The following is a 12,647-nucleotide window of genomic DNA, read 5'->3' as shown; positions in this document are numbered from 1 at the left end:
CCTGTCAATGTGCAATGGGGAAGTGTGGATGCTTGATGCCAGCAGTGTGCTGTGCGGGTACCACATAAGCCACGTGAGTTGTAATTGGGTTAGGAGAGACAGGATCCATTGTTCAGTGAGGTGGGGTACTACAGGCTGAGGCTTAAAATGCTGCTTAGGCTGTGCAGGCAGGTTTGGAGTGGAAGCAAGAGTAGAAACGAAGCTGGTTATTTCCATGGTAAAAATATCTTGAGCAGGCAAAACCTTTCTAGCATTCTTCATTGAAAATAAATAACTCCAGAGGGATAAACAGCATGCCCCAGTGATTTCTTTTTCCTTGGCTGGTTATCCCTATCTCCCCCATACAGCCATTGGTTACACTGTTTGTCTCTCTGTCTCAAGTCTGTCCAAAAAGTGTCCCCTAAACATCCCTTTGCTCCTCCTCTTTTCCAAACGTCTCTTCATTTCTTGAGAGCAACATGTATCACCCTTCTGCATAAGCAATATTCTGCATTTCATCCCTCACTGTCACCTCCTCCTCTGCCTGTGCTACAAGATGCTGATGGCATTTTCAGCATTAGCAGCACACACACAGTTGTAGCTCTGCCTGCTAACAGAAGCTTTTTCTCTGTCATGCCAGTTCTTGTAAAGGCAGAGGAAGCTGTCCCTTGCAGAATAATTACACAGGCTACAAAGTGCCAGGAATGGTAATGCACTTAATCGTGGCTGAGTGATTTTGGTCTGTAGAGGCCAAAGTGGGCTGGAGACACTGCCCTGTTCAGCAGTCACAGCCAAAGCTGAATTCCAAGCCTTCAATTTTATCTTTTTTTTTTTTTTTTTCCTGTAGCAGAAGAAAATTAAAAAGAATGGCGAGGCTGAGATGCTCAAAATTCCATGTGGTTTAACACTTCTTCCACTGGCCAAGCTGAGCAGCATCACTGCAGATGCTGGACCCTCCTGCTTGAAGCCACATGTCAGTGCACGTTCACCCGAAAGATTTCGTGGTGGACATGCAGGCAGGACGAGGGAGAGCACCCCGTGTCCCAGGGCCTGGCCCCATGCAGCACACAGGGGTCTGCTGTCACCTTGTGTCCAGCCCCTGCGTGGGAAGATATTGCTACCCCCAACTACGGCACTAGCTCTGCTGGCTGAGCTGACTGCTGACCTCTGGGGATCTATATGAAGCTGAGAGGAACGAAAGGGCTCTCGGTTAATTCAGCTGGGTAGTCCCTGGACAGGGTGATGCTGAGCCCACACACAGCTGCCCGTGCCACCTTCATCCCAGCAGTGTCACAGGTTACCTTGCTGAGCCTTGCTGGCTGCAGGGTGCTCTCATGTTGCCCTCTTGTGGTTCTAGAAAATGCGGGACCATCTCAATTCCACTTACTTTCCAGGGCAGAGTCAGGGGAGGGGGATTTCTTCTGTAGAACAGGACAACCAACCCAGGAGGCCTCATCACTCACTCTTGCAGGCTGCTGTAGAGTTGGCAGTGCAGCAGAAAAATTACAGTCTCAGTGGCAACCCTTTTTCCCTACAAGATGGTTCCTGCAAGATACAACCCTCTGGAGGACTCTCTCTCTAGGCTGGGATTCATCCAGCTCATTCTCCTCCCAGCTCTAAATATTTTTCTGTTGAACAATTTGGTAAAGGTCCACTTGGCGGTGGCCGAGTTCTCCACGTGAAAACATGGTTACAAAATATTTCTGAGGCAGGACTCTTTAAGCACGCCTCTCAAAGGCGTGCCATGAACTTCGCCCCCAATGTAGCAAGAAGTGTGGGCTGAAAAGGCACTGAACCTTTGGACAACACCTGCAGCACAGTGGTTTCTTGTGCCTTTGAGGCTCCAGTCAAGGCAAAAGGGGTTTACAGGTTTGTGTCAGAAGACATAGCAAATAATCAATCCTCCCCATCTTCTCTGGGCCGCTCATGATTTTATAGACCTCTTCTCCACCCTGTGTCCTTCTTCCAAGCTCAAGAGTCCCAGCCTACACTGTTTTTCACTGTACAGTTTGTTCCCATATCTCTGAACATCCTTACTGCCTGCCTCCAAACCTTCTTTCATTCTCTTTTACCCTTTCTGAGAGGAGATGCTGGAAAAACATTTAAACAAACTGAAGCCCAGCCCAGTAAAATGAACCAAAACTCTTTTAAGCAAAATTGTGAGGGTCTTGGGAGAAGCAGGAGGGCGGGTGCTTTCTGCCTTCTGTAGTTGGCATGGAGGAAGCAGAAAAAGGCAAAATACAAATAAATCAAAGAAAAGCAGGGCAATTTTGACAGGGATGTCAGCAAAGGAGAGTGGATCGTGGCAGTGACTTGAAAGGCTGCAGGAGGAATTGTGAAAATGAAAAAAGCTCAAAACTTTCCCCGGTAGGCAAGAACAGTAGAAATTTTGAGTAAGACGACATCTAGAGCCCTGCGGCAGGGGCTGGTGTCCATTATTCAGCACCAGTAAACTGTCTACAAGCATCCATACCTGCGAGGAAGAGAGCACCCAGTTCCCTGTGCAGCTTCAGGCCCCCTGCCAAAGTCACCGCACCACGCCCGCAGTGTGGGTCCCCCCCAGGAGAGCAGACGTGGAGTCAGCGCCCAGGCTGGGCACATACCAGCACGACTCTCAGAGCGTTGGTGCACCGTGCTCCGCACCCCGCTCCTGCCTGGTGGCAAGTCAAGCTGGGATCTGTGTGGTTGCTATGGAGAAGTGTAACTAAATGCACAAACAAGTGCCAAACGGTGATAACTACTCAGTGGGGCTGAGAGACTCTGGGCTTTACAGTGGGTTGCTGAGGGATGGTGTCCTTTGGGGCATGGAGGCTTTTTTTTGGCCTGCCAGGAGAACAGTGCAGGATCTACTGTATTTAGTGTGCCCTACTCTGTTTCTGTGATACACAATCTGGCCCTCCCTGCCACGGATTTCTGCTGGGGACCTATTTTTCTCCATCTTGGTGCTCTGGCAGGATCTTACAGTGTATCTAAGCAGCCAAACTAGCTGCTAGCAGCAAAGCTGAGCCTGCACCAGATGGACAGTGTAGACCCACTCGTCAGCTGCTGCCAAAGCTGAGGCCAACAAGGCAGTGAGAGATTCCCAGGGGATGGCAACAGCGGGGAAGGGGAGCCCCGGTGGTGTCTTCGAGGCGGCAGCGCTCTGTGGGGAAGTGGAAGAGGGTTTGCACAGGCAGCTGCCTGCCGTGCCCCGCGCCGGGTCCCGGGTGCTGTGCCAGCAGCCTGGCACGGCGCAGGGGTGCCGCGTCCAGCCTGGAGGATACGGGGGTGGCTGCACCCCGTGTCCCGGCGCCTGGCACCCATGCCGGGCACTGTGTTCCGCGCCGGGCTGTCCCCGTGGGGGAAACGCCTCGCAGCCTGGGGCCGGGCGGTGCTGCAAAAAGGACGATGACCCCACGTCACCCGCGGGCCCCGGGCTGGCCAGGCTGCGGGCCAGCCCCGCGGAGCAGCCCCGCCTCCTGGAGGCACCACGCCGGGCCGGGCGGAGGCGGCCGGGCGGCGGGGCGGGCGCTGGGGGCCGGGCCGGCCGGGGCCCGGGCGGGGCTGGGCGGCCGCGGGGGGGCGGAGGCGGGAGCGGGACCCGCAGGGCCGGAGCGGCCGCGGCACCCGGAGCGGGCCGGGAGAAGGTAGGGACCCGCTGGAGCGGCCGGGGGTGGCCGGGCGCTCCCTGCCCGCTGCCGCCGCCCGGCCCGGCCGCTGCCCCGCCGGCCTCCCGCCCGGCTCCCCCCGCCCTGCGCGCCCCCGCGGCCGCCCGGCCTGTGTCTCCGCCGGGCCTCGGCGCGGCCCGGCCCCCGCCTCCCCCGCCGCACCGGCACCCGCTCGGCCGCCCGAGCCCGCGGCCCTGCCCGCCCCGGGGGGCTGCTGCGTGCGCGGGGCTGCCCCGGCCGGGGGGCGGGTGCCCCTGGCTGAGGTGCCGCTGGTTCGGGGGTGCTGCAAGCTCGGGTGGGTGCGCTCTCCTCGCCCGGCAGCTGGGCTGGGCGCCATGTGGCTCTCCAGCCCTGGGTGCCCAGCTGTGTGCTCGCCGTGCCCCGCCGGCTCCATCCCGCAGCGCCCATGCTGCCCAGGGAGCACTTTGGGCACCTCGGCAGCACGGAGCAGCTGTGCGGCACAGCGGGAACCGCCCTTCTGCCCCGCATATTGCATCCCTTGGGATTGTGGGCATATTGCATCCCTTGGGATTGTGGTCTCTTAAGCCGTGTCTGTGCAGGCAGTGGTAACCCGGGTGGCCACCCCCCAGGCAGGTAGCTGGTTGTAGGGGAGCAGCTTGCCCTTTAGAAACAATGTGGGTGTCCCAGAGTGGTCTAGTGCAGGGAGCCTGGAGTGGTAGCACCGGTGAAGGGTGGCACAGGTGGTACAAGTGGTACACAGATAGCGGAAACTCCAGGTTGCAGCCTGTGCCTTTCCCACATCCTCTTCTAAGGCCATCCACTCTGTTTGAGCCAGCCTGAGAAGAGAAACTTAAGAGAGTTCCTGTTTGTTTTCATTCCAGCAAATGCAAATCCCTCTTGCATAGCTCTCAACCTGACAGTTGCCTTGTACTTTAACAGAGATGAACTGGAGGTGCCTCCTCCAGTGGCCTTGCTAGGGGATGGAGGCTTGGGTCACCCTCAGCACAGTCTGAGAGGCAGCTGCTACTGCTTTGCTGTACCTTTTGCTGACCCTAATTGGTGCCTCAGCTGATCTTGTCCTTGATGCGATTTGGCCTCTGGGTTCAAACACCTCTGCTGCTGTTCCTGGTGTTTGAAGAACTCCCCCCACCTCTGTCTTTTCACGTCTCGTTCTCCTTGCCGTAGTACCTAGGAAGCCTTTAGTTGTGTCATAAGCATTAACATCTGTTTTGAGGTTTGTCATGATTCCATAACCTTCAGTTTCTTCTGAAAAGGCTCTCTTTGCCATTGCCTCTGCCATCCTTCCCTTTGCTTCCATCGCGATTCTATCTTCCTCTGTTTGAAAGAGTTCACAGATACAGAATTTGCAGTTTTGCAGATGCTTTGCCAAATACAGCCTCTGTGCCGTGCTGCAAGACGTCACCATCAGCCCCCTCATCTTGACTCACTCTGGCTGTGAGTCGTGCTGGGCAGTGTCTAAATGCGTCCTGCTTGTGTGAGAGGCCCTCCGTAGCGCCAGTAATGCCCACGTCTCTGAGCTGGCCGCTGCTGTTCTGTTCGTGAAATCCTCTGCTCTGCCAAGGCCAAAGGTTTCGGTTCTCTCTCCAGCTGCTCCGCTTAGAATTAGCAGTGACATTAAAAACTAGTACAAGCGTACAACAGTTTTTAAGAACTATTAAAATGGCAATAGGATGGGGGGAACTGAGCAGTAGGGCAGAGGAAAAAAGTGATGCTCAAAGCTTTGCAGGGCACCACCTCTGCTAGCTGTTATGAGAGGTGTGGCTGCGTGACATCTCAGGGTTCGGAGTGCAGGTGAGGTGTCCCTGCAGTGGATGACTGTTCAGGCAGACTTTGTGACAGTGGTGATATGAGCTCGCATGGGACAGCCTGAGTTGTGCTTACCTTAGCACTTCGCTACCTTAACTGGTAATTTCCCTTCATCCTCCAGCAAAAGTATATTTCTAATCGCATTCTAAGGGTTGCTCAACCCCACTCGTGAGTGACACAGCTTTTACTTTGTCTTATTTTTAGAACATTTCTTTTAGGAAATAAAATTGCTTCCTTTGCAGGAGCACCTAGGAATTCTGAAAGGAAGAGGTCCAGGTATCAGCAGAGTCCCTTCTGGGGCTTTAGGTTCTTCGGAGATAACAGGCAGTGCAGAACAGGAGTGATGGAGGGTTAAGAACACAGCTTCCAAGTTAAACTCGAATAATTTCCAGATTTCTGGACTCCCTGCCCAGCAATCAATGCATCATAATGGGCTTCTGTCCAAAAGTTATCTTGAAGAATATTGTTCAGGGTGCAAAGTCAAGTGCTGCAGTGTTAAGGAATGTCCTTGTACCCCAGTTCAACTTGTTTTAGATGTGCTCAAAGTGTAATGACTAATTTTGTAATTGTATACTACTTACCCCCAGGAGCCCAGCCATGGGTACTGCACAGCTGAAGTGGTGCTGCTCTTGAGGTTTTTTCTGTTCCTTTTTTTAAGTTGTATTGTTTTAGTCTGTCTACAAAAAATGGCAAGAGAGACAACCGTGTACCTCGGGGTGAGAGAAGACAGGACTCGGTAACAGGGTCTGTAAGGTGTGTGCAGCCACTCCGTACAGAATTTGGGGAAACCCTTGTCACCTAAGCTGGTGTTCTGGTCTTTGCGTGCTTAGGTCCCCAGTGCCAGAGATTAAATATCCATCACAGTCGTCTTGCTCACATGTTGTGGCAAGGTGCTCTGCTTTGCATTAAAAATTGATGCTGTGTTCTAGTTTCCAGATGACTTTCATTTGCTTGCCTTCTGGTCCAGCACAAGCCCCTCTTTCTTCTTCCCCACACCACACTTATCCCCCACAAACACCACCAGCCTGCCTTCAGCCACATCCTGAAATGGAGCCAGTGAGAACACTGTGACAGCCAGAGCCCAGCTGGAGAGAAGCAGTGGTTTCAATGACTTGTGTGGTACGTGGCAGAGCTCCCATGGCAAATACCCCAAACCACCACATGTGTGGTGGGAGGCCAGAGCTTGCTTAAGCAGCCTTTGCCCTTGGTAGTCCTGGTTCTGTAATGCTTGGTGAACCCAAATGAATTCATTTCAATGATGTTTGGTATATCAGGTAACAGACAAAGCAAAAGAGGCTATTTGTTTTTGAAGTGAGGAGATTCCTCTTCCTCCTGGGAGCCATATGGGGTTAGGAGGTGGAGTGCAGAAGAGATCTCTTGTTTCCCACTGTGTGAAGCTCAGCAGGGGGACTCTTTGGGATCTGCTGAGACAAGCAGCATGTCCTAACAAGAAGCTGCAGCAATCAGCATTTCCCTGGTGGGAGAAGGCTCCTCTCCCCAACACCATTAGTTGGGTTTTTGTCCTGCTTGTGTCGTCTGTTGTTGGGATTCATAGGGTCAGCTCTGCAGTTTGCCAGAGCTGCAGTCCCTGCATTGGCAACATCTCCAGCTGGGGCCCAGGCAGCTTGGCTCAACGGGGTATTGTTTATTCCTCCCAGGAATATACAAGACCTCGGGGAGCTTTACAGAGCAACATGTTCTGCTCTGAGCAGGGAGAGTCACTGTATGTGGCGACAGCTCTGAAGGCCAGAAAGAGCTGTCAGGGCATGCTGGTGTGCAGGTAGTGTCCTACCCTAGAAGTGTGGATGAGGACTGTGCAGGCTGTGCAGATGCAGTGGGGTATGGAGAAGGGAAGGAGGGCTGTCCAGATTTGGAGAACATGAGGAGGAACAGAGGAAAAAGGTAGAAATGCCTCAGCATGTAGTTAGTAAGCTTCTGTTCTTGACACAATGGTGTGTGAAGCCAAGTGTAACTCCTGTTTCCCTCCCACTGTGTGCTGTGTATTGATCCTGAAGAGTGCAGTGAGAGCTGCAGCATATCTCTTGTCAAAGCCAGATCCAGCAGCCTGAGGGTGCACTGAACAGGGCTCAGGGGCGTCTCTGTCTCTGGGAGTGGATTGTGTTTCCAGTGAACAGACATTAAGCTATAATGAGTGGAAAGAGGCATGAAAAGATGTAGGTGAAATGCAGGGGGGTTTTCATTTTTAAAAAATATCACTGGCAGTATTTGTTTACTATTTTTAATATTAATTTCTCTAATAATTCTGTGACAAGCTTGTTTTTTTGTACATTTCTGTGAGTCTGACCCATTCCTGGTCTACTGCTCATGCAGGATGTAAGATTTTTAAAGAGATTGAGACATCTGCTGCACAAGAATCCACTTGTCCCTCTTGTGCAAATCCAGTGTGCCCATGGAAGCCCACACGGCACATTTTGGTCTGTTGGTGAAACGTTAGTTTTTCAGTTATGGTGCTGTCATACTGACCATAGTCAGTGCTGCTTCTTCAGTGAGAAACTGAAATGTATTATTGAGAGGGGAAACAAGTGGTGATAGCACCTGCTAAGTTTGGTTGCCTTGCTTCTAATTTGTGGCATCCATCCGTTACTGTTTTTTATCTCATGATCTGAGCAGCCCTTTGGGAATACCACTGGATTAGCTGTCTTCAAACTCTTTGAGTCTCTCCTTTTTCTGGGGCTGTTAATACTTTTTGTAATCAGCCTAAAATGATCTCTTCACATTGCTGCCTTATCTCTTAAGTGGTTGAAATCCTTTCTTCAGCATCTAAGTGATCTGGTACTTTGACAAGTGCCTGACCATTATTTGTGATGCTGGTGAGTCTGTCGTTTGAGATTTCTTACCCTGCACAATCTCAGCTGCAAAAGAGAGGAGGGATACAAGAAGCTGTCAGTCTGTGTGCAAATGCCTTTTCTTGGCTGTGGTGACTTGATCCAGTCTGTGCCTAAGGTCTTAAAACAGTATTGTAACAGAGTTAATAGCCGTCATTGCGTTCTAGCCCCTCCTTTCATCAGCCCATGCTGGACCAGACACGCTCCAGAGATAATGGCAAAATGGGATAGGCAGTCTTCCATGGAGGTAATGTTACTGTGTGCTGAGCATGCAGGCAGGCAGGCTGGTGGGGGTGATTAATGCTCTGGGAATCTGCTCTCTGCCTTGCTGCACAATGCTTTTGTGTCAGGCCCAGAGCTTAGCACCAGGCAGGCTGCAGTCGAGTGCCAGGAACACGTTACCTGGTTTGTGCAGGATCAGGCAGCGAGACAGAGCCTGTGTGTTCTCAGCGGGGTGAGTTTGCTGCTGCGCCACAACTTCATACTTTCACAGTGAGGCTCTCTTTGGATGCGGGTCTGCTGCTGGGTGGGGGCAGGAGTCCTGCGACTCGCAGTCCTGTCCTCCTCCAGCGTGAAATCCCTGAGCTTGCTCAGTTGTGGCGGAGCCCTCCCTCCTTCCCTCTGGCAGGCAGGGATCACCCATCCTTAAGGTGAGAGGGGATGGTGCTTGGCCAGCTGTCAGGAGCCGTGACTCACAGGGGATCACAGACGGAGCCCTGCTCTCCCTGCAATCTGCTCTTCCTTCTGGAGCCTCTTCGTGAGCTGTTGCTGAATGTTTGTTTTCACCACATCTAGGGTGGATCTGGGAGAAGCTCGGGCCCGCTATTTAGCCTGAAGAGTTGGACTCAGTAAGTTTCCAGTCTGGAATATGTTGGGAGGCTTCCTTCTCTAGGTGGGGGTTTGTAGAAAATTTGGCAGACGGCACTGCATGGAGTAAGACGAGGCCAAGGTCCCAAAAAACATAATATTTTGTGTTCAATTCTTGTCATGGAGCAAGCAAACCCCACAAGACTGATTCACTGCTTGCGAATACAGGGGCATACTGTCTAGACTTGGATGGAGTCAGGGAGTGATCCTGCTCTTCTTGGTACTGCTGAGGGAACATGAGCCTGGTGGGATTCTTTTTTGGCAGTTTTAGAAGTTACTTCACACTTTCTTACAAGCTGCCTCTCAGGGAATGCTTTTGACATGAATACGTTAGTGTTTTATTATAACCGTAATTAATATATACATGGTGGAGCAATTGCAGTCCTGCCTGTCACTCTCAATCTTCTGTCTCGTTGGAAAATCTTGCACATTTTAATGATGAGTCCCCAGAGCTGCAGGTGTGTCAAGGAAGTGACACTCCTGTTCTCATGGGCAGGATCAGTGGGAGGGCCGTATCCTCAGCCGCAGCGGCTGCAGCAAAGCCAGGGTTTGGGTCTGCAGCACACATGCCGTAATCCTTGCGTGCCTCAGCCCATTCTTCACCTTTGACAGAAGAAATGCAAGAAATCTTACTGTACCATCATGTGCTCCTGGAGAAACTACCCCGAGGCAGCAATTATGCCTGTAGTGCCCTCTTTGTCTGGTGCTGCTGTGTAGTTTGAATATTCAGAGTGTGGCAAGGATTCCTAGGACCCTGAGCTCAGTCGGCAGCCTGTCTGGGAGGTGGAGAGCAGTCCCAGGTGCCTGCAAGGGCCTGCTACGGCTGCGCCTGTTGCTGCTGCTCTCCTGTTTCCAGCATGCAGCAGCACGTCCCAGCCACCCCACCTCAAACAGCCCAAGGATCCTTTAGTATTTCCAAGCTAATTGATGGCTCTTCCATCTTTTTCCCTGCTCCACATGGTCATGTTTTTAATACTGTTACTCCTTCTGCCTCAGTAGGTTTCTGCTATCCTGAACTGCAGCTCTTTGTGCTCCTGATTCACTCCAGTCCATTCATCTCTTTTTGGTGGCAGAGTGCTGTCGGCTGCTGGATATTGGGCTCTTTGTTTGTACAGCCAGCACAAAGCTGGTGACAAAGGGACAGCCTGTGTCCCAAGGAGCCCACGTGCTATGGGGAAGGCAGTGGAGAGTAATAGGAGCAACGGATGGGACGGCAGAGGTGAGGGTGGCCAGGGGCCAGGGCACAGCATGCTGGCTGCAGCAGGGGCATGGCATGGGGGTGGGGAGAGACATGCTGAGGAAGCTGTTCCTGCTGAGTACAAACCCGCTTTGTTCCCAGGAGGTGAGTCGGACTGGATAAACAGAGTGGTCCTGTCAGCAGAAAGCCTTTCCCTGGCTGGATCCCCCACTGGCACTCTCACTGGAAGTTGGCTGCACCTCATCAGCAGAGATGTTTTCTCTTCTCTGTGTTAGCTTCCTCTCTTCCTGACTCTCCAGGGCTCAGGTGGGCTGTGTGTGGCTCTATGGAGAAATGGGGTCCCTAGGGACCCTGTGTGTTTTGTTGTGTTGTCACTGTGCTCTTTGTGCTGTTAGGTGGGCGGGGTTATTTGATAAGCCGTGCTGCCCAAGGGACGGGTATCACCGGCTGGGCAGTGCTTGGAGTGTGATCATTCACTGTGCACTTAGAGGCACTTTGAGAAGGGAGGACATTGGGTCTCACTGTAGGGAATTTGGGTCCAAATGGACAGAGCAGGGACTCTGCTTGTGATGTGGGAGGAAAGCAGCCTGTGCCAAGGGGACTGATGGGGAAGATGCTGACATCCCAGTGTCACAGAGGGCAGGGCTCTGGAAGCACCTTGGAGAGGTGTTTGCTGCGCCATCCTGTGCCTGTAATTGCAGTGGGACAGGAAGTGAAGGCAAACACTCACTAGCCTGAGGTGTTGATGTTGAAGAATAAAGTTCCCAGTTGCTTTGGATGGATGAATTTCTCAGTTCCCATTCCAAGGAATCTGGGAGGAGGTGAACGAGCAGCTTAAGCTGCAGGACTGTGCTGCCCTGGTGCAATGTATTGCCTTGATGGTGAGGCTGAAAATCAGAAATGATACAGGAGCCTGGTTCAGCAGCCACTTCTGGAGGAAGAGGGAATTCAGGACATAGCCCTTGATTGAGGAGGTCTTTGCCTGCCCTTAGGTCTCCTGCCAAGGGAGTTTCAGCCTTGGCTTCCAGAGCCTTGGACAGGGTCTGTACCCTCATCTCAGCTTGGCTTCTGCCAAGAACCATGGTGATGCCTCCCAGGGGATGACTGAGCCTGGTACCTAGAAGGCAGAAGGGATATTTCCAGTCACATCTGAGGATGCTCAGGCAGGGTCAGCCCAGGTGGGGATGGGAAGAGTTCACCAGTGGGGAAGAGGATAGTGGCATGAGTGGCCTCAGTGGACTTTGTGCCTCTTCTCTTGCTGGGCCAGAAGTGTGACACTGCTTCAGCATGTGGTTCCTGTGGCCCTGATGGCATGGGGAGGAGGATTCCTGTGCCCATCCTGCCAGAGCATGTGTGGTGGGACATGCAAGTGGATGGTGCTGTCTGCTCACCCGCCCCTGGCGGGCTCAGAGCCCTGTGCTGTATGTCAGGGAAATGCTGAGTTTCCTCCCCTCCTCTTGCTTCCTTCCTGATGGGAATTCACTTCCAAATTTCTTGCTGCTTCTCCCCCCCCCTTGCAGCACAAATACGTGGCACTACAGAGATAGTCAAAGGGGCTGGGCAAGGCAGCTTAGACCACAGGGGCTGCATTGCTGGAGAGCCTTGGATCCTGCAGCATATGGCAAGGGTTTTAATTTCTGAGCATATATGTGATAATTTCAGGTGTTTCTGGCTGCTAAAAAACTTCTCACTGTCTCAGCCCTAGGCACTGATCCGCCTTCAGACCCTGCGCGATGGAGGCTGGCTCCGTGGTACGGGCAGTCTTTGATTTCTGTCCCAGTGTCTCTGAAGAGCTGCCCCTCTTTGTGGGAGATGTCATCGAGGTGTTGGCTGTGGTGGACGAGTTCTGGCTCCTTGGCAAGAAGGAAGGTGTCACAGGTAAGAGCTGGAAGTGTCTGCACCTGGATCCATACATGTGTCAGCTAAACATCCACTCCATGAGCACCCCTTCCCTTGGCCAGCACTGTGCAGAACCTGATTTGATTTACTAAATCTTTCATGGGACTTTGATTGGGACTGAGGGTGCAGGTTGCCTGCCAGCTTTGCCTCAACTATTCAGACAGCTTGTTTATTGTTTTTTGAGAGAGATTAGTGAAGGGTCAGTTCTTGAGAAGACGAGAGCTTCACAATACTGGTTGTTCCATTCTCTGTGGTGAGACAGCCCATTTCCTGGCTACTTTGTGTGCTGACCTGCTGTGGCAGTGGAAGGAGTGACGGGAAACAGATGCACTGAGACTGGAAATGGATCCGCATCCAAGTGACCTTGTCGGGTCAAGTCAGTTGGAGATGCAGCAATAGAGTCCATGTGTCCCCCCAAGTCCT

At 52.6% G+C, this 12,647-nt stretch overlaps 1 protein-coding gene across 6 annotated transcripts in view; it reads left to right on the top strand.

Annotated features, from left to right (window-relative positions):
• The first annotated feature begins 3,535 nt into the window (after positions 1 to 3,535).
• DNMBP (dynamin binding protein) overlaps positions 3,536 to 12,647 on the top strand; it is a 33,710-nt gene continuing 24,598 nt past the window's right edge. The window contains exons 1-4 of one of the 6 annotated variants that reach the window (XM_051801242.1): positions 7,243 to 9,108; positions 10,124 to 10,346; positions 10,467 to 10,631; positions 12,025 to 12,203. In XM_051801242.1, the coding sequence (XP_051657202.1) occupies positions 12,059 to 12,203 (145 nt within the window). In that variant the 5' untranslated portion in view covers positions 7,243 to 9,108; positions 10,124 to 10,346; positions 10,467 to 10,631; positions 12,025 to 12,058. Of the gene's footprint in view, positions 3,606 to 3,903; positions 3,922 to 4,156; positions 6,534 to 7,238; positions 9,109 to 10,123; positions 10,632 to 12,024; positions 12,204 to 12,647 lie in introns of those variants that run through there. The other 5 variants (XM_051801246.1, XM_051801247.1, XM_051801244.1 and 2 more) reach the window with 5 other exon arrangements.

This window comes from Manacus candei, unplaced genomic scaffold, assembly GCF_025592945.1.
Source record: "Manacus candei isolate 608988 ecotype Guabito, Panama unplaced genomic scaffold, ASM2559294v1 h1tg000050l, whole genome shotgun sequence".
Lineage (NCBI taxonomy): Eukaryota > Metazoa > Chordata > Aves > Passeriformes > Pipridae > Manacus > Manacus candei.
This window is presented reverse-complemented; position numbering and strand designations above follow the sequence as displayed.